General features: G+C 40.2%; 1 protein-coding gene and 1 pseudogene across 2 annotated transcripts in view; both read left to right on the forward strand.

Annotated features, from left to right (window-relative positions):
- LOC307185554 (uncharacterized protein) overlaps positions 1 to 27,724 on the forward strand; it is a gene marked incomplete at its 5' end in the record, with an annotated part of 91,635 nt that overhangs the window by 42,287 nt on the left and 21,624 nt on the right. The window contains 3 exons of the mRNA XM_079919850.1: positions 3,225 to 3,241; positions 8,066 to 8,200; positions 9,646 to 9,703. Coding sequence (XP_079775976.1) covers positions 3,225 to 3,241; positions 8,066 to 8,200; positions 9,646 to 9,703 — 210 coding nt within the window. The remainder of the gene's footprint in view (positions 1 to 3,224; positions 3,242 to 8,065; positions 8,201 to 9,645; positions 9,704 to 27,724) is intronic.
- LOC307186194 (large ribosomal subunit protein eL33-like) lies at positions 19,449 to 20,408 on the forward strand (annotated as a pseudogene). Its single transcript has one exon. The product of its transcript is annotated as a large ribosomal subunit protein eL33-like (transcript).

The raw sequence follows: 27,724 nt of genomic DNA on the forward strand, positions 1-27,724 counted from the left end.
GATTAAAATCTTAGACCAGCCAAAAGAACCTAGAAGTGTAGAGAAAAATTTCATTCTCCACACCAGCAATTTCACTGTTGGACGCATCTAGTTGCTGAAATCACTTATATGGAGATGAAACTCCTCCCCAAAATGCTCACTAATTTTTCCTGGATCTGCCTCTAAATAGGAGAGAAGATTTGTTCCTTTTGTTTACAGATCACTATTTATATAATTAAAATATGATAACAGCTTAAGGAAAACTATTATGTTTTTCCCAATCTCTTCTTGCTCAGGCCAAGCAAAGTTACATGCACAGGTTTGGAGCCCAGCTGAGATAAATTCCTTCTTGCCTTTTCCTAGTTGTGTGGTATTATTGAATCTTTCTAAATCTTAGTTGTTTTGTTTGTTTGTTTGTTTGTTTCGGTACGCGGGCCTCTCACTGTTGTGGCCTCTCCCGTTGCGGAGCACAGGCTCCGGATGCGCAGGCTCAGCGGCCATGGCTCACGGGCCCAGCCGCACAGCGGCATGTGGGACCCTCGCGGACCGGGGCACGAACCCGTGTCCCCTGCATCGGCAGGCGGACTCTCAACCTCTGCGCCACCAGGGAAGCCCTAAGTCTTAGTTTTATTGTCTGTAAAATAGCTACAAAGCAACTGACCTTATACATATTCTCTGAGGATTAAATAACAATGCAGGCTCTCAACAGATGTTACCTACGATTTTTATTCTCTTTAAGCATTCCTTGTGTAACTTAAATCCTTAAGAGCTAGAATAGATCCAGATAATTGTAACTTGAATCTGTTTCTTGAAAAAGGTCAATGTTTAATTTCTGTAATTTTTTGAGAGTGGGATGGTGGAGAGAGGGGGTGAAGGAGAGGAAAAGAAGAGAGAGGGAGAGAGAGAAAGAGAGGAGAGAGGTGTTCGGGTGGTGCAGACGCATTTCTCTTGTATCTCAGGCTCTGGCGTTTGAACTCCATCGGGGGCTTGCTTTCTACTGTGTAGGATATGGTACTTCCTTTATTTCTCCTGGAGTCAATTAAACATGAAATTCAACCCCTTTCTGATTGCACACATTCATACATAAGCACGCGTGCGCGCGCACACACACTCACCAAGTCTCTGAATGTGTAGCAACGTTAATAAAGGTTTGAGAAATTAAAAGGGCTTTGCTTTGCAGTATATGAAAACTTAAACTGAATATCTGACATGTTTGTTCTTGTGAGGGAGGAAAAATAATTTTCTCTTTACTCTTCTAGGGTCTTGGCTGAAGCCCCTTTGTAAGAAAAAGACAGATTAACAGGGAAAAAAAAGACAGAGGTTTAATAACGTGTATATGTTCTGGTATACAAGGGAGATACCCAGGAAAACTGAGTAACTTCCCAAAATGGACCAAGCAATCACCTTAAATATAATTTCCAATTAAAGACAAAAGAAAATGTTGGGGAGTCAGGGGAGAGTCAGTTATGAGAGATTACCAGTAAAAGCAAAGTAAAGAAGGGTAAAGTTGTTAAGTAATTTTAAATAGTTGCCGTCTCCATTGATAAGAATTTCTAGAGGTTTAGAGTCAACCCCCTCTTCCTGATACAGAGAGGAAGACATCTTTACAAACGGAGATTTCTCTTATGTATGTAAATGTCCTTACAAAAGGGTAATTTCTACTCAATTTCCATACGTCTGCTTTTTAAAAACATAATCAGCCTGTCGTGGGCTGGCAAATTCTGCTCTCCTTTGCCTATTAAAGGATGTCACTTGCCAGCTGGTTCTACAAGGATTGAGTCACTATCCACTGTAGTCTCTGACCTACAATATACCCTGGAAAGAGTTTGGGGCAGGGATCGACATGAGGCACACTGAGTCCTGGGAAAACTTGCAGAACAGGCTCTGAGATAGTTAGATATTTACATGAGAAAATTTTATGAACCCAGGTTCTGGCATCTTCCCATACTTAGAAATGAACTGAAATAATTGACTGAGATATCTGTTCCTAGTGACTAGCCGTATCCTTCTACTGAGATGTGTGCTTGACTGTGCCTACCTCCACCAAAATCACATATGCACTGGCCTCTCCCCTTACCTATTCAGAGCAGTTCCTCAAAACTTTCTGAGAGTCTGTCTCAGGGCTACAGACCTCAGTAAGTCCCCCAATAAAACCAAAACTCACAGCTCTCACAGCTCTTGTGCATTTCTTCCCCTCAGTGAAGGACCCTTCATTGTAAATATCTCCTCTACATTCAGCTATGTACCTTTGCCACCTTTTCTGGTCTCCTTCCTCTCTCCCAGGAGCAAACCAGAAAAATTCCTCTGAGAAGTGTCTCCTTCATTAAGGGATCAGATTCTTAAGATTCAATTGGTTAGACTCTAAGAGTACTAGTGACAGGTATTACAAAAGTGATTTGGCTCTAATTAATAAATTCCTTTTTTCAGAGATCTTATCCCTTTATAAAATTCAATAACAAAATAATGTAATCCTACAGAGAGTTTTTTGCACTGCCAGTTTGAGAAGGCGGTGTAGTTATTTACGGAAGATCTTTAAACAAGAACAGTTTTTACTACTTTGAAATCACTTGCAGATGTTATTCAACATCTTTGCAATTTTGTCATAAGATCAAAACTAAGATATGGTACTTGTAACAGCCATCTGTTTAATGCTTTGTTGAGAAACTTTATTTCTTCTAGTTTTTTAGGATAATTTCTGTGAGTCCAAGTCTCTGCTAAGGTGAATGTTTAAAATCGTTTTCTTCACAAGTACCTAGTACTTCTGAAACTGCTAAAATACATCTCATGGGGCTCTGAAGAGCTCTGGTCCTTTATGTCTCAGCACAGAAAGAATTCAGTGAGAAGCAAAGTGATAGATAAGAAGTGATTTATTAGAATAGGACACTTACGAGGCTTACAGGTGGGCAGGTGAGAGGGTACTACACCCTGAGAACTTAGTGGGCTACAGTTTTCTAATCAAAGGAAAAGTGAGGAGGGGGATAAGACCACCTTCTTCCTCATTCTTGAGTAGATGTCAAGCTTCTATAATCACCTCCTCCTCCATGTCAGGTGGGGGAGTTTCTTGTGGTATGGTAAAGGGGCCTCTCTCCCCGCAGAGGCCTGGGGACAGGCTCTTATATATGGTAAAACTGGAACTGTCATGGTGCTATGGAAATGATCAAAAAGGCAGTAATATATACTAAAAATGGTAAATCATCTCAGATTTCAGTATAACGTCACCTTTTCCTTATACTTTTGTTTTTTAGGGTACACAGAGGAGCATGTACTAGGAATCATTAACTTACTGAGCTCACTGGGCAGGATGTGGGTCTCATTCCACCATTGTTTTATTGTTTGGGGGCAGGTCTCATGTTTCTGTTGCATGGGGTTTTTATTTTTCTTTTTTGTTTTTTTTCATTTTAAGTAGACTTTATTTTTTAGAACAGTTTTAAGTTCATAGAAAAATTCATCAGAAAGTACAAGAGTTCCCATATACTCCCTGTCTCAATCACATTGCATGGTTTTGTTGCTAAGCAAGCTTGCCTGGCTTTCTGGTTAAGCAAACCTGCTTTCTTGAGTGATCATTAACTTACAGGGGTCTTCCTTACTTTTTTCTTTACTTACAATCCCCTAGTGGGATTTAACTATTTAATCACCTACTTTGTCCATTTACTCTGTCCCTATCATCCCCCCTGCAGGTGTTTACTCTTTTATGCTTAAAAGGGGGGTAAAGGATGACCACCGATTGTTGAACTGAGAAGGGACGCAGGCCTGCCTGGGGAAGGAGTAAAACACCTGGCTGACTGTCCCTTCTCTGTTGGGAGAATTATAAACCAATGTCACTTTGCTTAGTATCTTTTAGCCCTCTTTGATGTTAAGCATTGGAGGATGAGTTTATGAAAGATGTAAATTAAAAGAAATACAGTAATAAGCATTAGAAAAGTCACTAAAAGAGATTATAAATATGATTTTGGAGATCCAAACCATTTTTTTAAAACAGTTTCCAAATCTGGAAGAGGGTCAATTAAGGTCTCAATCTGTTTGTTTTTGACTAGGTCCAGAACCTCAGTGTTTCATACTTTGGGGTCTATCAAGTCTTTTATCTCAGTTATAGATTTAATCTGTTCTTTATTTTCTGTTAATATCTTTCGGTAATAAGGGTGGCTTCCTTGTCCCTCAAGAAACAGAGGGACAATTTAGTTAATAAGTCCCTTCCATTAAAGAGATAGGACGGTCAGGCACAAACAGAAAGGAATGTAAAAATGATCAGCTTTTGCTGGTGCACAAAAGGGGTTCCAGGAAAGTGTGCCCCTGTCTCTTTCCTGACTCTCCCATTACATATTTTTTTATGATTGGTAAGACTTTCAATCCTTTGGGTGAACACCAAAAGGGTTGCACCAGTGTCTATGAAAAATTCTTTCAAATGGCCCACCGCATCAAGGACCACCTGGGACTTGACACTAGTTATGTAAATGGCATCTCTAGGCAGACCCACTTTGGGCCTTGGGCCCCCTCAGTCTTCTGATCGCAAAACCATTTAAGGCCGAGGGGCCTCCGTCACTCTCTGGCATCTGGGGAATTCCCTCTGCCAATGTTCTGGCTGTTTGCAAAGGGCACATCGATCACAATCTTTCCTCCAGTGCCCCTTTTGTCCACACATGGTATACTGGTTTTCTCTGTGTACCCATGGGCCTTGTGGTCTACCACAGCCAAATTGGCCTGGAAAGTCCAGCCTCCTATTTGGTGGTCTCTGAGTGGACAAAGCCACTGCCATCACTTGGGCCTTTTGTATATTTTTCTGGGTGTGTTCAGCCTTTTCAGCTATATCCCTAATATTGAAAACTGAATAAGCCAATTGGAGCAAAGCGTTCATAGGGGTCTGAGGACCAGCAGTTGCTTTTTGAATTTTGTGTCTGATGTCTGGGGCAGACTGGACAATGGCATACGTAGCCAAAGTTGCCTGTCCCTCGGGGGAGGAGGCCTCCACATTCCTATACTTTTTAAAAGCTTCCTCTAATCTCCCTTGAAAACTGCAGGATTTTCTTCTGATCCCTGTTGGACTTCTTTCACTTTTTCATCATTGACAGGTTTTATTGTAAATTTTGTCATACCCTCTATTAAACAATGAATCATATGGGCCCATCTATGCTTATCAATAAAATTTATCTGGCAGTTTCAGTGTGGATCTGACTCTGGGACAGCATTGCTCCCCACCCGCTGAACTGCATGGCCCTGTTGGTCTCAGAGGCAGAACTGTAGGGGCAGTTGGTTGGTAATTTAGGCTGCTGTGGGTGCTAGGTAGGCTGAAAATGGGGCCCTTGGGTAACTCAGGGTACAAAGGAGCTCCTGGATATGGAGGTCTCTCCTCACCCTCGGGTGTGTTTTCCCCTGGGATAATAACCTCGGCTGGAGCAACGGCTCCTACCTGTGAGATAGCCATTGTTTCCTTATTTATTTTCATTTTGGATGCTCTGTCCATTGGTGAAAGTGGGGTATTAAAGTCCCCTACTATGAATGTGTTACTGTCGAATTCCCCTTTTATGGCTGTCAGTATTTGCCTTATGTATTGAGGTGCTCCTATGTTGGGTGCATAAATATTTACAATTGTTATATCTTCTTCTTGGATCGATCCCTTGATCATTATGTAGTGTCCTTCTTTGTCTCTTCTAATAGTCTTTGTTTTAAAGTCTATTTTGTCTGATATGAGAATTGCTACTCCAGCTTTCTTTTAGTTTCCATTTGCATGAAATACCTTTTTCCATCCCCTTTCTTTCAGTCTGTATGTGTCTCTAGGTCTGAAGTTGGTCTCTTGTAGACAGCAAATATATGCGTCTTGTTTTTGTATCCATTCAGCCAATCTGTGTCTTTTGGTGGGAGCATTTAGTCCATTTACATTTAAGGTAATTATCGATATGTGTGTTCCCATTCCCATTTTCTTAATTGTTTTGGGTTCGTTATTGTAGGTCTTTTCCTTTTTTTGTGTTTCTTTCCTAGAGAAGTTCCTTTAGCAGTTGTTGTAGAGCTGGTTTGGTGGTGCTGAACTCTCTCAGCTTTTGCTTGTCTGTAAAGGTTTTAATTTCTCCATCAAATCTGAATGAGATCCTTGCTGGGTAGAGTAATCTTGGTTGCAGGTTTTTCTCCTTCAACACTTTCAATATGTCCTGCCACTCCCTTCTGGCTTGCAGAGTTTCTGCTGAAAGATCAGCTGTTAACCTTATGGGGATTCCCTTGTGTGTTATTTGTTGTTTTTCCCTTGCTGCTTTTAATATGTTTTCTTTGTATTTAATTTTTGACAGTTTGATTAATATGTGTCTTGGCATATTTCTCCTTGGATTTATCCTGTATGGGACTCTCTGCTCTACCTGGACTTGATTGACTATTTCCTTTCCCATATTAGGGAAGTTTTCAACTATAATCTCTTCAAATATTTTCTCAGTCCCTTTCTTTTTCTCTTCTTCTTCTGGAACCCCTATAATTCGAATGTTGGTGCGTTTAATGTTGTCCCAGAGGTCTCTGAGACTGTCCTCAGTTCTTTTCATTCTTTTTTCTTTATTCTGCTCTGCAGTAGTTATTTCCACTATTTTATCTTCCAGGTCACTTATCCGTTCTTCTGCCTCAGTTATTCTGCTATCGATCCCATCTAGAGTATTTTTCATTTCATTTATTGTGTTGTTCATCATTGTTTGTTTCATCTTTAGTTCTTCTAGGTCCTTGTTAACTGATTCTTGCATTTTGTCTATTCTATTTCCAAGATTTTCGATCATCTTTACTATCATTATTCTGAATTCTTTTTCAGGTAGACTGCCTATTTCCTCTTCATTTGTTAGGTCTGGTGGGTTTTTATCTTGCTCCTTCATCTGCTGTGTGTTTTTCTGTCTTTTCATTTTGCTTATCTTACTGTGTTTGGGGTCTCCTTTTTGCAGGCTGAAGGTTCATAGTTCCTGTTGTTTTTTGTGTCTGTCCCCAGTGGCTAAGGTTGGTTCAGTGGGTTGTGTAGGCTTCCTGGTGGAGGGGACTAGTGCCTGTGTTCTGGTGGATGAGGCTGGACCTTGTCTTTCTGGTGGGCAGGTCCACGTCTGGTGGTGTTTTGGGGTGTCTGTAGATTTATTATGATTTTGGGCAGCCTCTCTGCTAACGGGTGGGGTTGTGTTCCTGTCTTGCTAGTTGTTTGGCATAGGATGTCCAGCACTGTAGCTTGCTGGTCGTTGAGTGAAGCTGGGTGCTGGCGTTGAGATGGAGATCTCTGGGAGATTTTCGCTGTTTGATATTATGTGCAGCTGGGAGGCCTCTTGTGGACCAGTGTCCTGAAGTTGGCTCTCCCACCTCAGAGGCACAGCACTGACTCCTGGCTGCAGCACCAAGAGCCTTTCATCCACAGGGCTCCTTAATTTGGGATGATTCGTTGTCTATTCATGTATTCCACAGATGCAGGGTACATCAAGTTGATTGTGGAGCTTTAATCCGCTGCTTCTGAGGCTGCCGGGAGAGATTTCCCTTTCTCTTCTTTGTTCTCACAGTTCCCAGGGGCTCAGCTTTGGATTTGGCCCCGCCTGTGCGTGTAGATCGCCGGAGGGCGTCTGTTCTTTGCTCAGACAGGACGGGGTTAAAGGAGCCGCTGATTCTGAGGCTCTGGCTCACTCAGGCCGGGGGGTAGGGAGGGTCACGGAGTGTGGGGCGGGCCTGCGGCAGCAGAGGCGGCATGACGTTGCACCAGCGTGAGGCGGCGGCCGGCGTGACGTTGCACCAGCGTGAGGCGGCGGCCGGCGTGACGTTGCAGCAGTCTGAGGCGCGCGTGCGTTCTCCCGGGGGAGTTGTCCCTGGATCCCGGGACCCTGGCAGCGGCGGGCTGCACAGGCTCCCCGGAAGGGGGTGTGGAGAGTGACCTGTGTTCGCACACAGGCTTCTTGGTGGCGGCAGCAGCAGCCTTAGCGTCTCATGCCCGTCTCTGGGGTCCACGCTTTTAGCCGCGGCTCGCGCCCGTCTCTGGAGCTCTCTTAAGCAGCGCTCTTAATCCCCTCTCCTCGTGCACCAGGAGACAAAGAGGTAAGAAAAAGTCTCTTGCCTCTTCGGCAGCTCCAGACTTTTCCCCGGACTCCCTCCCGCCTAGCCGTGGTGCACTAGCTCCCTGCAGGCTCTGTTCACGCCGCCAGCCCCAGTCCTCTCCCGGCGCTCCGACAGAAGCCGGAGCCTCAGCTCCCAGCCCCGCCCGCCCCGGCGGGCGAGCAGACAAGCCTCTCGGCTGGTGAGTGCCGGTCGGCCCGATCCTCTGCACCCCTGTTGTTGTGCTCTCCTCCGCGGCTCCCAAGCTCCCCCCTCCGCCACCCGAAGTCTCCGCCCGCGAAGGGGCTTCCTAGTATGTGGACACTTTTCCTTCTTCACAGCTCTCTTCCGCTGGTGCAGGACCCGTCCCTATCCTTTTGTCTCTGTTTAGTTTTTTCTTTTGCCCTAACCAGGTACGTGGGGGGTTCCTTGCCTTTTGGGAGGTCTGAGGTCTTCTGCCAGCGTTCAGTAGGTGCTCCGTAGGAGTTGTTCCACGCGTAGATGTATTTCTGGTGTATCTGTGGGGAGGAAGGTGATCTCCGCGTCTTACTCTTCCGCCATCTTCCCGGAAGTCCTGAGATAGCCATTGTTGAACAGCCTTTTCCATGGATACAGCAGCTTCCATCAGAGCAATAGTTTTCTATTCAAAAGTTTCATTCCCTTTGTCAAAATCTACCATGCAATTTAATGAAGATTTGTAGTTACAACTATAGATGTTATCCCGTCCAAAGTAGTCTCGCAATGAGGTGTTAACACCTGAGAAGTTGCCACAAAGGAATAGTACAGAAGGTGTCCCCAGTGGTGTTGACAATGGGCAAGAACTTGTCTGACTGCAAATTGGAAATAAAGGGTCAGCATTTGTAAGGGTTGGAGGGAGAGGAAGACTGACATCAGGACTCAGGAAGTCCTCTGTTGGGCACTTCTAGTAATTAGGGGGAAAGTACCTTAAGTCATGGAAGTTCATTCCCTTCAGTTTTCTTGGGCATCATGTACTTAAGAATATCTGATAAGAGGCTGGTTTTATCTAGGTTGGACATAGTCCTTTAAACAATTTTTGTCTAGTATGTATAATCCCCTGGTTACAGATTATGGGCATCTAACCTTCATCCAAAGATAGGTTACAGTGACCAGCATCAGAAACAAGTTTAGAATATCTTCTTAATAACTCAGTTAAGCTTTACAATAATATAACATAGCAAGAAAGAACTATTTGAAAAGTAAGTTATAGACAGTAGGTACTGACCTCAATTAGCAAAACTAACATTTAATATCATCTATTAAAACGTAATTTCTTTTTCTCTAAAATTACCCTTGATCTTACCAAACATAGCCAAATTAAGATTAATTTGTTTAAAAAATAAGTCAGGTTAATTGATCACACAGGCTTGTATAATTTGTCCAATAAAGTGGTTGCCTTGATTACTAAAAATTGTAGAAAGTATACTCCAAGTGAAAAACATATTTTTAACCTTTCTTTTTTTCACTATGAAGGCATCAGTCTTGTAGCCAAGAAAGGCTTTAACCCATTAAATAGAAAATGAGGCTTGCCAGGAAGCTGGGAAGATCCAAGTGACCATCTTAGATTTCTCATAGCCCTGACTGTTGAATTTATGCTATTGTTTACACATTTTATTTTCTCTCATTTAGGAGCAGACCGTAACCATACTACAAGGACATCAGGATGGCAAAAGTCTTGACAATAGGGGTGAGTTTTCTTTCTGACAATTTACAACAAATATAAACTTATTGACGTTTAGTAAAGCCAGGTACAATAAAGTATTACACTTAATGTTGATGACTCTAAAGACATGTCTGTGTTATAAAGCAGAAACTAACACACCATTGTAAAGCAATTATACTCCAATAAAGATGTTAAAAAAAAATTGAAGTAAAAAGAAAAAAAGACATTTCTGTATTAATTAACAAACCTTAATAGTTAAGTTTACAGGCTTGAGTTGAAACAGGGATAGACATAGAATGTAGGAGAAAAGTCTCAGAATTAAGAAGGAGTGTATAGATTGCTAAATCCTGTCAGAAGCAACCCAGACAGTTAAATTTCTTCCTTTTCACATAACATTTCCTTTGTCTCCTGCACCAGCAATAAGATCCCTTCCTCATCTCTAAACATCCACACCACCTTTCTATGGCAACCCACGTTGATTGCCACCATTCCTCTGGTTCCCTGTCTTTAGACATCCATACCATCGTTCCTCTGGTCTGTACCTAGGTACCCAATCAGAGCCCCAAAGCATTTGGGGTTGATCAGCCTGTCTAAAATGGGCAGTCATTGACTGAGTGTCCTCTCCAGAGCCCCTGGCTTGTGGAGTCCCATGGCCCTATTAGGACCTGACCCCTGACCTCCTTATTTACCATGTCTCATCTGGGTCGCCAGCTGAAACTGTTAAAACATGTCTCGGGGCTCCGAGGAACTCCTGTTCTTTATGTCTCAGTGAAGAAAGAATTCAGTGAGAGGCCAGTGATAGAAAAAAAGTGATTTATTAGGGGCTTCCCTGGTGGCGCAGTGGTTGGGAGTCCGCCTGCCGATGCAGGGGACATGGGTTCGTGCCCCGGTCCGGGAAGATCCCACATGCTGCAGAGCGGCTGGGCCCGTGAGCCATGGCCGCTGAGCCTGCGCGTCCGGAGCCTGTGCTCCGCAACGGGAGAGGCCACAGCAGTGAGAGGCCCGCGTACCGCAAAAAAAAAAAAAAAAATGTGATTTATTAGAATAGGACACCTAGGAGACTTACAGGCAGGGGAGTGAGAAGGTGCCTCACCCTGAGAACTTAGTGGGCTACACTTTTTATAATCAAGGAAAAGTGGGGAGGGGACACTTCTTCCTCATTCTTGGGTAGACATCAAGCTTCCATCATCAGCTTCTCCTCCATGTCAGGTGGGGGAGTTTTCTTGTCCCTCCATGATCAAGGTGGGACTGTCATGGTGCAGTGGAAATGAGCAAAAAGGCATTAACATATACTAAAGATGGTTAATCATCTTGGATTTCAGTGTAATGTCACCTTTTCCTTACATTTTTGTTTTTACTGTGTGCAGAGGAGCATGTCCTAGGAATTGTTAACTTTCTGAGCTCACTGGGCAGGATGTGGGTCTCAAGCCACTATTCTTATACCGTTTTGAGGCGTGTCTCATGTTTCTGTTGCATGGTTTTGTTTCTAAGCAAGCCTCCTTGGCTTTGTGGTTAAGCAAACCTGCCTTCTTGAGTGATCATCAACTTACAGGAGTCTTCCCATACTTTTTCTCTACTAACAATCCCCTAGTGAGATTAACTATCTAATCACCTACTTTGTCCCTTTACTCTGTATCACTTGTGGGGTTTTAAGTCTCTCCTTACTCCTAGATGCGATTGTAAGCTCTACAAGGGCAAGAATCCCGGTGTGTGGTTTCATGCTTTTGCTCATCACTTGGCAAAATGTCTGGCACACGGTAGAGTTTTGCAGTGGAGGGAAAACTTACCTCTTCCCTTCTAAATTCGTCTGGCTGGTCTAATAGTTAAATTGACATGAGGTAGATGAATAGGAGATAATCAAATTTTAATTTCACACATATGGGAGTTTACAGAAATATGAGACTCAAAGAAATGACTAAAGCAGGCAGCTTTTATTCCTTTTAGACAAAGAAGTGATAAATTTGTGAAGAATTGACAAGACAAAGAGACTTAGGTTTGGGTACTAATTAGTGGGGAAACTAAGCAGAGCTTGTTTACATAACCTCTGGTTCCTGAATTCCCTGTTTCTGGCAATAAAGATGTGTCTCTACTTCCTGATCAGAGAGGGTGCCCTTCACATGGGAGATTTATCATTGCTTTGAGGAGGGCAGAGAGGAGGGTCAGAGTGTCTTTCTCGCATTGGCTGTTTCTCAAGTAACTTTACTTCAGAATAATCAATATGCCAAAGTGACATTTTGGGGGCAACCCCCCCGATTGCATCAATTTCCATAAATATAGGTTGAATAAATAAATGAATGAATGAACAAAATTTTTAAGATTTCTTACAGAATAAAAATGGCAAAAACTCCCTGTAATTCTTTTTTAGAGAAAGGAAATCAAGATGTTAATATCTGCCTAGTTGCCCAGTCTTTAAAAAATTAAAACCATAGTTTTTATGGTAATTATAAACATTTTATGGTAATTATAAACATTGTAATTACGATTTGGCACTAATCATAATCACATAATCATAATGCCTAATTATGATTTGACATTAAAATAAAATGTTATGGAGAAAAGGAAAAAAACAGGCCAGCGAGGCCTAATTTGAATTCTTTTGATAACTACTGATATTTCTTTTTACAACTCACATCAGAACAATGATTATTGGTGAAAAACAGTATAGGAGTAACCTGTTATCATTTGTATAAATGCAGATAGAATTTTCACAAGACCCTTTTGTTAGAAATCAATGCACAACTGCCTCCCTCCTCTCTCCTCTCCCCCGTAAAAGACATTTTAACACAAGGTCCAAGAGGGTGAACTCTGGAGCCAGGCTGCCTGAACCCACACCTCAGCTCTGTACCTTCCAGGTCATAACTCTCTGGGCAAGCTGCACAGCCCTCATCAGCTCAGTTTCTCACTTGGAAAATAGAGATGATAATGTACCTACACGTAGTGTTATTTCTAGAGGTCTGGAACAGTGCTCAGTCTTCTCCTGCCTCCTCAATTCCCATTCCTTCCTTCCTTCCTTCCTTCCTTCCTACCTACATTTCTCTTTCTTTCTTTCTTTATCTTTCCTTCTTTCTTTCTTTCTTCTTTTCTTTTCTTTCTTGTCTTCTTTCTTTCTTTCTCTTTCAAAGTGGTAGCCCCTTAATTGCTGCTTCTTTCTATAATAATTTCCTAATCTACTTTATATTAATTTGAAACATATGAAATGTGTTCATGGTTGAAGGGAAGCAGAAAATGCCATCCCAAAATATGCCTCCTGGGCAAAAGGATTATTTTAAGCTGATTATTTTTAACAAATAGCAGACAGAGGAAATGCTCTGAAAACTGAGTAGACGTTGCCCTTTTGTGAGGGGTATTTACATTTATAAGGGCAATCTCCATTTGTAGGGTGTCTCCCTCTCTGTACCAGGAAGAGGAGGATGACTAAATCTCTAGAAACTCTTATCAATGGAGAAGGCAAGGACTTAAATCTGCATAACAACCTTTCCCTTGTTTACTGTGCTTTCCTTGGTCATCTGCTATAACTGGACTCCTCGCTCACAGCATCCTCTTTTGTCTTTAGCTGAAGATCATATTTAAGGTGGTAGCTTGGGCCATTTCAGGGAGTTATTTAGTTCTCCTGGGTATCACGCACATATACGGCAGGCGTACATGTTATTAAACTTCTGGGTTTTTTTTTTCTCTCTTGTTAATCTGTCTTTTTATTACAGAGGGGTATCAGCCAAGAACCTAGAAGTGTAGAGGGGAAAATATTTTTCCTTCTCTACAATGTTTTTGTTTTTTTTTTTTTGCGGTATGCGGGCCTCTCACTGCTGTGGCCTCTCCCGCTGTGGAGCACAGGCTCTGGACGCGCAGGCTCAGCGGCCATGGCTCACAGGCCCAGCCGCTCCGCGGCATGTGGGATCTTCCCGGACCAGGGCACGAATCCATGTCCCCTGCATCAGCAGGCGGACTGTCAACCACTGCGCCACCAGGGAAGCCCTCTCTTGCTGTTTTTAAGAGTCTTTAACTTTAGTTTTTACTATTTTAATTATCATATGTCTCAGTGTGAACCTCTTTAAGTTCCTCTTTGTGGCACACTGTGATTTCTATGACTGTATGTCTGTTTTCTTTCTCAGGTAAGGAAGGGTTTCAGATACTATTTCTTCAAATAAGTTCTTTGTGACTTTCTCTCTCTCTTCTCCTTCTGGGACCCCTATATAGTGCAAATGTTAGTATGCTAATGTTGTCCCAGAGGTCGCTTAAAATATCCTCATTTTTTACAAATTCTTTTTTTTTCTTTTTTCTGCTCCACTTCAATGATTTCCCCCCACCGTGCCTTCCAGTTTGCTGATCTATTCCTCTGTATCATCTAATCTACTATTGATTCCTTCTAGTGTATTTAAATTTTAGTTATCATTTTCTTCAGCTCCATTTGGTTCTTCTTTATATTTTCTAACTCTTTGTTAAAATTCTCCCTGTGTTCATTCATTCTTTTCCTAAGTTTGTTGAGTCTCTTTATAATCCTTACCTTGGACTCTTTATTGAGTAAATTGCTTATCTCCACTTCATTTAGTTCTTTTTCTGAGGTTTTGTCTTGTTTCTTCATTTGGAACCGATTTCTCTCTCCTCATTTTGCCTAATTCTTTGTGTTTATTTTTTATGTATTAGGTAGATTAGTTATATTTCCTGAACTTTGAGAAGTGGCCTTATGAGGTAGATATCCTATGAGACCCAACAGCTCACTCCCCTCTGTTCACCAGATGTATATACTGTGGAGGTGTCCTCTCTGTGGGCTGTGTGCACCCTTCTGTTGTGATGGGGCCAATTATTGTGAGTGTGCTGGTATGTTGTGCTGGCCCCCAGTCCAGAGGGCTGCCAGGCCATGCCTCATGTGGCTGCATGGCCCAAGGGATCCCAAGGCTGTGGCCAGTCTGCTGATGTCTTGGGCCATCTCCTCCATGGGCTCCATTGGCTGGGGGGTATGGGCCAAGTCTGGTGGTGCCCCACTGTTGGGCAGGATTGGGCCCACCGGCAGCTGGCTATGGGTCTTGGGACAGGGGCAGGACTGGTGCTGGCTTGCTGGTGGGTGGGGCCTCTGGCCTTAGGGCCTGAAGGGGTTCAGAGTCGGTGCTGGCCTGCTGATGGGCTGGTAAGTCCCATACACTAACTGCATAGAGGGAGGACTCTAACAGGGCACTTGCCACCACTGACGTCCTCGTTGCAGACGAGCTCCCCAACGTGTGTCCCATCATCAGTCATATCCCTAGGAGCAGTCTGAGTTGTCACCCGCCTCTCCAGAAGGCTCTCCAAAATCGGCAAGCGGATCTGACCCAGGCTCCTTTCAAATTACTGTCTTGTCTCTGCACTGGAATTTGGAGCATGTGAGATTTTGCACACTCCCTTTAAAAGTGAAGTCTCTTTTTCCCACAACCCTCTGACTCTCCCGTATGTAAGCCCCACTGCCTTCAAAGGCAGACATTCTGGGGTCTAGATGGGTTTTTGTTTTGTTTTGTATTTTTTGTTTTTGTTTTTGTTTTTAGCTACAAGCCCCCTGTGATGGGGATTCTGATATGGGAGCTTGGGCCCCTCACTCCTTGGAGAGATCCTCTGAAATTGTGATTATCTTCTTAGTTTTGGGTCACCTCTCCCAGAGTTTCGTTAGATACCTCCTCTTTACTCCTCCTATCTATCTTGTTGTGGTTCCTTCCTTATATATTTAATAGTGGAAAATCTTATCTGGTAGTCTTCAGGTTGTTTTCATAGCTAGTTACTCTGTATATAGTTGTAATTTTGGTGTGCCCATGGGAAGAGGTGAACTTGGGGTGTTCCTGCCATACCATATTGGTCACACCTCTTATGCACCTCTTTTACATTCTATTATTGATTATAACAAACAAATTCAATAACTAATTTTACATTATGTCTTCTTTTATTGGGCTTTTGTCTCCCTGAATATCCAGCATTATTCAAAATCAGGTTCACTCTTGTCACCAAACTAATTTGTAAAAATTTAAAATACAACATTAAATATATTTTTTCTTTTCAATCTACTCTTCTGCAAATAGTAACTCCACTATGCCACTAACTGTGATGATTATGTGACACAAAGCGGTAGACTTTTACTAGATTTTAGCATAATAATTTATACATTAGCATTATGAATTTAATTGTAGCAGAAGTCTAAAACCATTAGTAACATGCATTCATTACTACTTCAGAGAAACTGTAATCCAGTCTTTCCCAAACTCTATCCTTCATGGAGAACCATATACAAAATAAGTGAGGTAAATTGTGAGTACAACATTGAGAACAACTATCTACCAACGAATTGGATAACCTAGAAGAAATGAATAAAATTCCTAGAAACATAAGAATTGTTTCTACCAGGACTGAATCATGAAGAAATTAAAGATTTGAATATATCGGTAATGTGTAAAGGTGTTAATCAGTAATCAAAAGCTCTCAACAAAGAAAAATACAGGACCAGATGGCTTCAGAGGGTAAAATCTACCATATACTTATACAATAATTGATGCCAATTCTTCTCAAATGCCTCCAAAAAATTGAAAAAGAAGGAACCCTCCCAAACTCAATTTATGAAGCCACTGTCACTCTGATATCAAGGCCAGACAAAGACACTGCAAGAAAACAAAACTATAGGCCAATATCCCTGATGAACATAGATATAAAAATCCTCAATAAAAGACTAGCAAACAAAATTTAACAGCACATTAGAAGGACTGTACACCAAGACCAAGTGAAGTTTATCCCTCAGAGGAAATAGTGGTTCAACCTATGCAAGTCAGTAATGTGATATAGCAACACTAACCAAATAAAGGACATTAGCAACTCCATAGATGCAGAAAAATTTTTTGACAAAACTCAACACAGTTTCATGATAAAAACTTTCTACAAATGGAAGAAATTTGTCTTAACACAACAAAGACTATATGTGAAAAGACCACAGCTATTATCATAATCAATAGTGAAAAAGTGAAAAATTTTTTCTTAGACCAGGGATAAGGCAAGAATTCCCACTTTTCCCGCTTCCATTCAACATAGTACTAGAAGTCTAAGATCAATTAAGCAAGAAAAATGAATAAAACGATGATGGAAAAAATTGAAGAAGACACAAATAAATGGGAATACATTCTGTGTTCATGGATTAGAAAATTTAATATTGTTAAGGTGTTATACTATACAAGGTGGTCAACAGATTCAATGCAATCCCTCTCAAAGCACTGGTAACGCTCTTTACAGAAATAATAATAACTATCCTAAAATTCATATAAAACCATGAAAGACACTGAGTAGTGAAAGCAATCTTGAGCAAGAAGAACAAAACTGGAAATATCACGCTTCTTGATTTCAAAATATAGTATATCACAGCTATAATCAAAATAGTATGGTACTGGCATAAAAACAGACATATAGCCCAATGGAACAGAATGGAGAGGCCAAAGATAAATGGTCAGCTGATCTTGGACAAGGTTGCCAAAAATACGCAATGGAGAAAGGACAGTCTCTTTAACAAATGATGCTGGGAAAAAATTGATATCTGTTTGCAGAAAATAAAATTGGACTCTTATCTTACAGCATGCACAAAAATAAACTCAGAATGGGTTAAATATTTAAACATAAGGCCTGGAATTGTAAAACTTTTAGAAGAAAACATAGGGAAAAACTTCATGACATTGGTCTTGGAAATAATTTCTTAGATATGACATCAAAAGGATAGGCCAAAAAGCAAAAATACAAAAGACAAGTGGGACTGCATCAGACTAAAAAGTTTCTTCATGGCAAAGGAAACCATCAAAGAGTGAAAAGATAATCTATAGAATAAGAGAAAGTATTTGCACATCATCTATCTGATAATGGATTCATATCCAAAATATATAAGGAACTCCTATAACTCAATAACAAAAAAATAACCAAATTTTTAAAAATTGGCAAAGGTCTTGAACAGACATTTCTCCAAGGAAGAATCAACAGGGGAAAATTAAATCAGTCACAATAATACATCACACCTGTTAGGAAGGCTATTATCAAAAAAAAAAACAAAACCCAAAAGATGTTATCTTGACAACACTTATTAGTGTTGTCAAGGATGTGGAGAAACTAGTTCCTTGTACACTGTTGGTGGGAATGTAAAATGGTGCAGCCACTATGGAAAACAGTATGACAGTTCCTCAAAAATTTAAAAACTGAATTAACATAAGATCTAGCAATCCCAGAGAAGTATACATCCAGAATAATTAAAATCCGGACCTTCAAGAGATATATGCACTCCCATATTCATTGCAGCATTATTCATAATTTCAAAACTATTGAAACAGTCTAAATATCCATCCACAGATCAATGAATAAAGAAAATGTGATTTATACATACATCAGTCAGCCTTAAAAGAGAAATAAATCCTGCCATAGATGACAACATATATGCAAGTGGAGGACATTATGCTAAATGAAATAATCCAGTCACAGAAGGACAAATACTGCATGATTCTCCTCATATAAATTATCTCAAACAGTCAAGCCCATAGAAACAAAGAATAGGATGATGGTTGCCAGAAGCAGCATGGAGGGGAAATGGGGAGTTGCCATTTAACTGGTATAATATTTCAGTATGTAAGATACATAAGTTCTAGAGATCTGCTGTATAACCATGTACTTATGCATAACAATACTGTGTATTTAAAATTTTGTTATGAGGGTAGATCTGATGTTTCGTGTTCTTTACCATAATTTTATTTTTAAATCTACGGGGAAAAAAGTAGAAACCACTCGTCTGTGATTTGATTATAAAAGTAGAAACCAGTAAACATTAGTACACATTCATTAATTTTAGAGTCTAAAATTTAGAAATTTTAAAATTTTGTTTTCTTCTGGGTTCAATGCCCTATTCCTCGCAAAGAATCCTTCTAGTATTACTTCAAGTGGATTTTCCTTTTCCATACTCCATCAGTTATTTTCAGAATATATTCCAGTTTTTCTAAATTCTCAATTACTTTATCTATTTTATTTATTCTTTACCTGTGTTTTGGACAATCATCTGTTTACCTTCTCCACCGTGGAGGGCTTTGTTTCTGCAGGACTGCTGCATAGATATATGTGTGGAGGGGTAAACTTCATTGCTTATCTGGATTAGATGCACTGTTTCTTAGATTACAAACGTTTCTTAGTTAACTTCCTCATAACCAGAAGTAATTTACTAAGGAATGGTTTGTGCAAAATAGGCTTATCTTAGCATGTTGAAAAAAGTTTTTTTTTCTATTTTTACATTAATTTATCATTTTAAAACCATAAAAATGTAAAACAATCTTTCCTCAGGACACTGATTTTTAGCATTCATTGTTGTTGGTGAGAAGTCTTATATTAGTCTGGTTTTTGTTCTTTTGTAAATAAACTCTTTTATTTCTTCCTTGGAAGGATTTAAAATCTTTTCATTATTGATGTTCTGAAATTCCACAATCATATATCTTTTCTTGGTTACTTGTTTGTATGTTTATTTAGTTACTGTTCTGGGTAGACCTTTAAATATGAAGGCTTGGGTCTTTCAATTCTAGCAAATGCTTTTATATTATCTCTTTTATAGTTTCCTTATCTACATTTTCTTTATCCTTTTTCTTTAGAATTTCTAGAATTGGAAGGTGGACTATTTCATTCATGTGTGTATTTTATTTCTCATATCTTTTTTTTGTTTTTTTAAATTGGAATAAAATTGCTTTACAATGTTGTGTTAGTTTCTGCTGTACAATGAAGTGAATCAGCTATATGTATACATGTATCCCCTCCCTCTTGGACCTCCCTCCCACCACCCCCATCCCACCCATCTAGGTCATATATCTTTTGAATTTAATCAATCAAGAAATGTTCAGGCATAAGTATTTTGACTACTTGTACACTGCATTTCTTTTTTTATCTTCAGTCTTGCTTTGGATTTATATTAACTTCTGCAATCATCATTTTAATCTCAGAAATTTTTCCTTTTTCACTGAACAAACGTGCTGTTCTTTTTCTATGTATGCAATGTCATTAAGTGAGTCTGAGGTACTAATTTTTTTTTTAATTTTCTCTTCCTTGAATTATCCTTGTCTCCTTCAGTCTTTTTTTTTCAGTTTGAAATTTCTTTTTTATGTCCAAAGCACTTAAATATTGGATACTTCTGGTTTGTCCAATGAAGGATTGAGACAAAACAAAAGGTTGATTTGAGGCTGGTGTATTGAACTTACTTTTTGATGATTAGGCATCACTTTAAGATGTTTCAGCGGTAGCTCTTTTAGCCATCTTAGAGCCTGTGGAGGCCTGCTGGGAGCAGGACTTCTAAAATGACAAATATGTCTGGAAGGCTGTGGTCCAAGGCCATTTTTTCTGGCTATAAGCTCTGTCTACGGAACAAGAGGGAGCGCAAAAGTCTTCTGAAAATTGAATGTGTATATGCTCGAGATGAAACTGAATTCTGTCTAGACAAGAGACGTGCTATGTGTACAAAGAAAAGAACAACATAGTAACTCCTGGCGGAAAACCTAACAAAACCAGAATAATCTGGGGAAAGATAACTCATGCTCATGGAAAAGTGGTGTGGTTCATGACAAATTCCAAAGTAATCTTCCTGCTAAGGCCATTGGACACAGAACCCAAGTGATGCTGTACCTTCAAGGATTTAAACTTACTGAAAAGTAAATAAATAAAAATGTGGATTTGTTCTCTTGAAAATAAATAAAAAGATGTTTGACTGGTAAACTATGATGGGACACTTCCTTCTAGTTGTCAATATCGAGACCATTGCCCAGATCAAGATCCCAAGCCAGAATACGCATTCAATTTCCGTTCATTCAGAGAAAAACTATTAGATTTTTGTGCTTTGGTTTCTTTGTTGAGGAGAGAGAGTTAAACAATTTGGGAGGCCATTGTGAAAGGAATATCTGTATGTGTGTTATAAATATACTTATATCTGTATATGTTCAAAGTATTTTTAATGATTTTGGGACTCATTGTTGACAACAGTATATCCAGTTCAAACAAAAATGATTGAATCAGGGCTTCCCTGGTGGCGCAGTGGTTGAGAGTCCGCCTGCCGATGCAGGGGACGCGGGTTCGTGCCCCGGTCCGGGAAGATCCCACATGCCGCGGAGCGGCTGGGCCCGTGAGCCATGGCCGCTGAGCCTGCGCGTCCGGAGCCTGTGCTCCGCGACGGAAGAGGCCACAACAGTGAGAGGCCAGCGTACCGCAAAAAAAAAAAAAAAAAAAAAAAAAAAAATGATTGAATCATTAAGCTTTGGCTTATATGATACCAAATTAAATGGCCCTGTCCATTACATTAAATGAATAGTTAAATTAAGTATGTTTGGGCTTCCCTGGTGGCGCGGTGGTTGAGAGTCCGCCTGCTGATGCAGGGGACACGGGTTCATGCCCCGGTCTGGGAAGATCCCACATGCCGCGGAGCGGCTAGGCCCGTGAGCCATGGCCGCTGAGCCTGCGCGTCCAGAGCCTGTGCTCCGCAACGGAAGAGGCCACAACAGTGAGAGGACCGCGTACCGCAAAAAAAAAAAAAAAAAAAAAAAAAAAAAATTAAGTATGTGATCTACATAATCAAAATTTGAATGTGGGATTGAGACTGGTGAGAGCATGAAATTCCTTTCTATATTCGGGTCTATGTGTGCAAGTTCATTAACATAAACTGTGGTGCTGTAAAACCACTCTAAATAGAATAGTATCCTACTTAATATATTTACAATTGAGCTGCTTTATTAGGAGAATAATTTGAGCTTCTGAAGTATGGAAGATGTAGTACAGTAGTGCCCTATCCAGGATGCAAGTCAGCAGAATTCTGTGGAAGTTCTAACCATGATACAGCACCAGGACACAAATGAGGAGTCTGGCTAATTCCTCAGGAGATCGTAAGAAAGATCTTTTCTTACTGACACTATCTAGTTTCTGTCTTCTCAGCAATCAATAGGACTTACTTTGTGCAGGTACTCTATAAGGCAGTGGGAGAATAATAATAATAATAATACACACAAATACCAAAATATTCCTCAGGTGTGACAAAAACTTAATATAATTTCCACTTTTCAGAAAGGTTTTTTTTCTGGATGCAAGCATATATTTATGTTTTTGTGGTAAGAACACAATATGATATTTCCTCTGTTCAGTTTTTAAGTGTACAACCCATTATTGTTGACTATGTTGTGCAATGAGTAAGCTCTCTTTATTTATCCTGCATAACTGAAACTTTACATTTGTTGATTAGACACTCCTCATTTCCCCCCAACCCCCGGCCCCTGGCAATCACAACTCCACACTCTGAGTTTATAAATGTGACTACCTTAGATACCTCGTATAGGTGGAATCATGCAGTATTTGTCTTTCTGTGACAGGCTTATTTAACTTAGTATAATGTCCTCCAGTTTCATCCGCGTTGTCACATATTGCAGAATTTTCTTCTTTTTTAAGGCTAAATAGTATTCCATTATAGGTATATACCATGTTTTTCCTTATCCATCCATTTGTCAATGGACATCTAAACTATTTCCACAATATAATTCTGAATAGGGAATACTGCTGCAATGACGTAGGAGTGCTGGTATTTTGAGATCTTGATTTCAGTTCTTTGAGATAAATACCTAGAAGTGCAATTACTGGATCATAGGATAATTCTATTTTTAACTTTTGGAAAAACCTCCATAGTATTTTCCGTAGCAGCTGCATCATTTTACCTCCCATCAAAAACATGTAACAATTCAAATTTTCCCATATTCTCACTCGCTATCTTTTTTTTTTTTTGATGATAGCCATCCTAACAGGTATGAAAACTGCATCATGGTTTTGATTTGCATTTCCCTGATAATTAGTGATGTTGAGCATTTTTTCATATATCTGTTGGCCATTTTATGTCTTTTTTGGAGAAACATCTATACAAGTCCTTAGCCTATTTTTATTTTTTTGTTTTTTTGGGGGGTTTTGTTTGTGTGTTTGTTTGTTTTTGGCTGCATTGGGTCTTCGTTGCTGCACATGGGCTTTCTCTAGTTGCAGCGAGCGGGGGTTACTCGTCATTGCAGTGTGCAGGCTCCTCATTGCGGTGGCTTCTCTTATTGTGAAGCATAGGCTCTAGGTGCATGGTCTTCAGTAGTTGTGGCGTGTGGGCTCAGTAGTTGTGGCTCATGGGCTCTAGAGCACAAACTCAGTAGTTGTGGCATATGGGCTTAGTTGCTCCATGGCATGTGGTATCTTCCCAGACCAGGGATTGAACCCATGTCTCCAGCGTTTGCAGGCGGATTCTTAACCACTGTGCCACCAGGGAAGTCCCCCTTAGTCTATTTTTAAATCCAGTTATTACTTTCTTTAAATTTATTTTTAATGAACCCTAATTTATTGTGCAAAGGATTTTCCAACTTATTTTGTTAGATCAAATAACTAAAATACACAGGGAAACTCACTTTTCCCTGTCATCCACCTCCTTCTCAGCTACTCTTGATTTGTTCTGAATCTGAGAGATTCCTCTGAAGTAGAAAGGAGTAAGGACTCTGGTGTCAGAAAGGCTCTTTCTAACACTCCCTAATTGTGATCCCCGAGCAAGTTGGTGGCTTTCTCAGTCTCAATTTGTCATCTGCATAAAGATAGCAACAACAGTGACCTCATTAGATTGTTTGGAGGATTAAATTAGATAACATGTGACAGTGCCCAACATTAGCTAAGTATACAATATGGTCTTGAAAATGAAACCCCTTTTCCAGTCGAATTTACACCCTTCCTGTTGAGGTTTCCCATATTCCAGTTGCCATTTAGCTAAGTCTTTGCAATGTTTTTTTCTCCAGCCTAGTACACAGTTTCCTTTACAGCTTAATCTTTAGAGTATTTAGGTCCTTCCGAAGATAAAGCTCTTCACTGCAAGACCCCATAGCCAAGCTAGGCTCATTCATTCTTTTATGGACAATTTTCCTTTGTAAGAGAAGCCAAAATCAAAGTTTCCTGAAACGTGAGAGTTTTCTGTGCCAAAGACCTTAAGGAATTCCTTGTATTCTCCAGTACCTTAAAAACAACAGCAACAGAATTTTTGGAGATAATTTCATTATTTCATGGCATCACTAACCAACTCTTGGTTTTTATGGGAGTAATTTTTTCATTTGTAGATTATCCTTGTCCTTGATTTTTCTGCCCTTATCTTGTCTGCCCCTTGGCTATTTTTATAGCTCATTAGTGCCTCCATCAGAGGATGGGAAATGGAAATAAAAGAAGAAGAAACTCAAACTCAGGCAGCACCTATGCAACATAAAACGGACCTTCGGGGATGAAAGGAAACCCACCGGGTTGTCTGTGGAGGTCTTAATGACGGAATTATGCTTACCATTTGATTTCAGACTGTTATTCACACAATGCAGGTTGGCTACTGAACTCGATTTTCTCACAATCCTTAAAATGGTTTATTGGTACTCATTACTACAATGATATCCCTCAGGCACCCAGGCCATCTGGCATGCTGACTGTCTTGGTCTTTGATCAGTGGGCAGGTGTCTTCACAGAGCTTTCAGCCTCATCCTGGTCTGTATGCTGATTCACATCTTCCTGTTAGGGCTTTGCATCTCATAACAACTTCAAATTTAGCAGGAACCTGCCAGACACACTGATATCCTGGGAGCCAATATAGCTAGTGACTTCTAGGACATAGAATGAACTGACTTCACTCACTTTTCAGGCTAGAATGAAGGTAGGATTGGTTTACATTCTTGAATGATGTATTCTGTGTAAGGCTTGGCCATCAATAATCTTCAATTTTTTCCTGAGAGTTTGTTAGTCTATAAATGACGTAGTCCTTGCCAAAAATATAACCTTGACAAAAACTGACTTGTTTTCCAAAACGTAAAAACTCAGTTCATTACAACCAGTTACACCATCTATAGCTGTCTTAGTGTTATATTTTGTTAACACAGATTTGGTTGTGAAACTGTAGATGTCTGTGGATTTTCAAATAAGTCTGCTTTAACTTCTCATTATCATGAGAACTAAGAGTGGGGTACAGTCAGCTGAATTGTGTGTAACTAACTTTTTGTTTAGAAACAGCATTAAGAAATGCTTGGCCAGAGTGCTTTTGTATTATTTAACAATATGAATTTTTTTTTTTTAATTTTTTTGCGGTACGCGGGCCTCTCACTGTTGTGACCTCTCCCGCTGCAGAGCACAGGCTCCAGACGCGCAGGCTCAGCGGCCATGGCTCACGGGCCTAGTTGCTCCGTGGCATGTGGGATCCTCCCGGACCGGGGCACGAACCCGTGTCCCCTGCATCGGCAGGCGGACTCTCAACCACTGCACCACCAGGGGAGCCCAACAATATGAATTTTAATACAACTTTTGAAGCACCTATATATTAAACATTTCTTTTAAATTCAGTGTCTCCCGGGGAGTTTTCTTTCCCATAGAAACAGGAAAAAAAGAAACCATGAAAAACTTCTAGTCAGACAATCTTTGGATATTGCAATTGCCTGAGTGGGCTTAATACTGCTCTTACCAGTTCTCAAATCTTATTCAGGTTTCCGAAAAAAGTGCACTTGAAAACTGAAATATTAAATATTGAATCTCCCTCACCCCGTTAACTGAAACTGCCACAGTCAGCCTCTAGGTGTTGGAATGACCCTGGTAAGGAAATTTGGTGTAACCGTGGCAGTTACTGCAAATTTTCCGGCAATATTTTTGCAATACTTAGACTGAAAACATTCATGACAGGACATGGTGAGGAGGCAAAGAAAACTGGGATTAGAAAGAAAAGGGAGGAACAGAAAAGTAATAAGGAATTTGTAAGAAGAGCAAGGAACAATAGAGCTGTAGTTTCCTAAGTTTAGGGCTGAATGAATGTGCTCTGTGTCTGCATCTTGAGAGACAGGTAAGCCAGTTGCTGAATGTCTGTTCTTCTTTGAATAGCTTTTTTTATTATTATTATTTTTAAAATAATTAGGCTGAAAGGAAAATGTGTAAGGTAAGTTGGCTACATGTAAAATTCATTTCATACCCATTACTGGGTCTCGAGAAACTGGCTCAAAGATTTGAAAGGGCAAATCACTGTATGTGTGAGAAGCAAGGACCCGGTCTTGAAGACACTGCCTTGGCAGACAGTAACCTCATTGTGAAAATTTAGGACAGCTGTGAAATTAATTAGCTGTCTTCTCCAACCGTGTGAGGCTACAGCAAGAGTTAGAACTCAGAGGAACCCCCAGCAGTGGACACGCTCTTCACAGGGAACTAGGAATGGGGGTACTTTGCTCTCATCGAATTGTCACGTTCATGTCACAAAGAAAATGGATGAAAACAACAGAAAAAAAACCCACTTTTTTTCCCCATCTTGAGCGTTTAATTGAGATCTTACGTTGCTTTTAAAAATGAAATATGGTGGCGCAGTGATTAAGAATCCGCCTGCCAGTGCAGGAGACTCAGGTTCGAGCCCTGGTCTGGGAAGATCCCACATGCCGTGGAGCAACTAAGCCCATGTGCCACAACTACTGAGCTGGCGCTCTAGAGTCCGCACAACTACTGAGCCCACGTGCCACAACTACTGAAGCCTGCGCACCTAGAGCCTGTGATCTGCAACAAGAGAAGCCACCGCAATGAGAAGCCTGCACACCGCAACGAAGAGTAGGCCCTGCTCATCGCAACTAGAGAAAAGCCCACGTGCAGCAGTGAAGACCAAATGCGGCCAAAAATAAATAAATTAATTAATTAAAAAAATGAAATATGGGATAATTAACTCTCTTATCAGACAACAGCCAGACTGCAATGATTACTTAGGAGAGTTAGAAAGGACGTCTGTTCTACAGTCAACATGACCTTCATCATTTGTTAGCTTGTTTATCTGGTTGCTTTAAAAAGTTTTTTCAGAATATTTTCTTTTTAACTACATGGGTAATTATCATTGTAGTCTTTACTAATTGATTTTTAAAGTCACATTCAGAGTTCCACGCCTTGCATTTGCAAAGGTCAGAAATGTTTTGAACAGAAATGGCATTGGGAAGGGGGCATCTATAAATACTATTTCAGATTTTAAAAGGTCACATGAGAAGGAAGAAAAAATTCATCTTTGTACTTTGCATGTCTCAGACATATCATGTGCTTTTGTAAATGAGTCCTTTGCCAACACACCATATAATATGTTCTTATTAATGCTAACCTTTCCCCCTCCATAGTCTGGATTTTACTGTAACTTGGTTAGAAAGAAAGAGTATCCCTCACATGGCTCAGCAATTGATACCCATCTAATTAGGGAGCTATTTGGAACCTCGAGACTTTAAAGTTGAGAAGAATGTTAAGGATTAGCTTAAATACCTTCTTTTACTAAAGGAGAGATGAAGACCAGACATTTGACATGATTTGTTCTAGTGAGAGAACTAGTTATGTCAGAACAGAACTAGAACATAGGTACCCTGATTCCCGATTTGTACTCTTTATTGGTGCAACCTCTGTGAGCTACTAGAAATGCTTCCTTTGGAAGGAAGGGCTTCAAAAATCTAATTCTTAAAAATAAAGTCCTAATTAGAATTTATTTTATTTTAGTAATATTTTGTTTAAAATAAATCTTTATTGAAGTATGATATAAATACAGGAAAGTGTCAAATGTAACATGTATAGCTTGATGAATTATCACAAAGGAAACACATTCATGGAATCAATACCCAAATAAAGAAATGGAATATGGCAAGCACCCCAGAAGTTCCCCCTTGGGTCCTTTCTCAGTCACTACTACTGCCTGCTCCCCTGAGACAATAACAATCCTGATTTCTGTCACCTTACGTTGGTTTTTGCCTGTTTTTGAACTTGTGATGAAAGGTTATAGAGAAAAGGGAACTCTTGTACACTGTTGGTGAGAATGTTATATAGCCACTATGGAAAACAGTATGGAGTTTCTTCAAAAATTAAAAGTAGAAATTAAAAATAGAAAAATTAAAAATAGAAAAATTAAAAATAGAGCAAGGTATTCCACTTCTTAGTATTTCTGAAGAAAACAAAAGCATTAATTCTAAAAGATTTATGTATCCCTGTGTTCACTGCAGCATTATTCACAATAGCCAAGTTGTGAAAGAAACCTTA

Source organism: Stenella coeruleoalba (assembly GCF_951394435.1).
Source record: "Stenella coeruleoalba genome assembly, chromosome: 4".
NCBI lineage: Eukaryota > Metazoa > Chordata > Mammalia > Artiodactyla > Delphinidae > Stenella > Stenella coeruleoalba.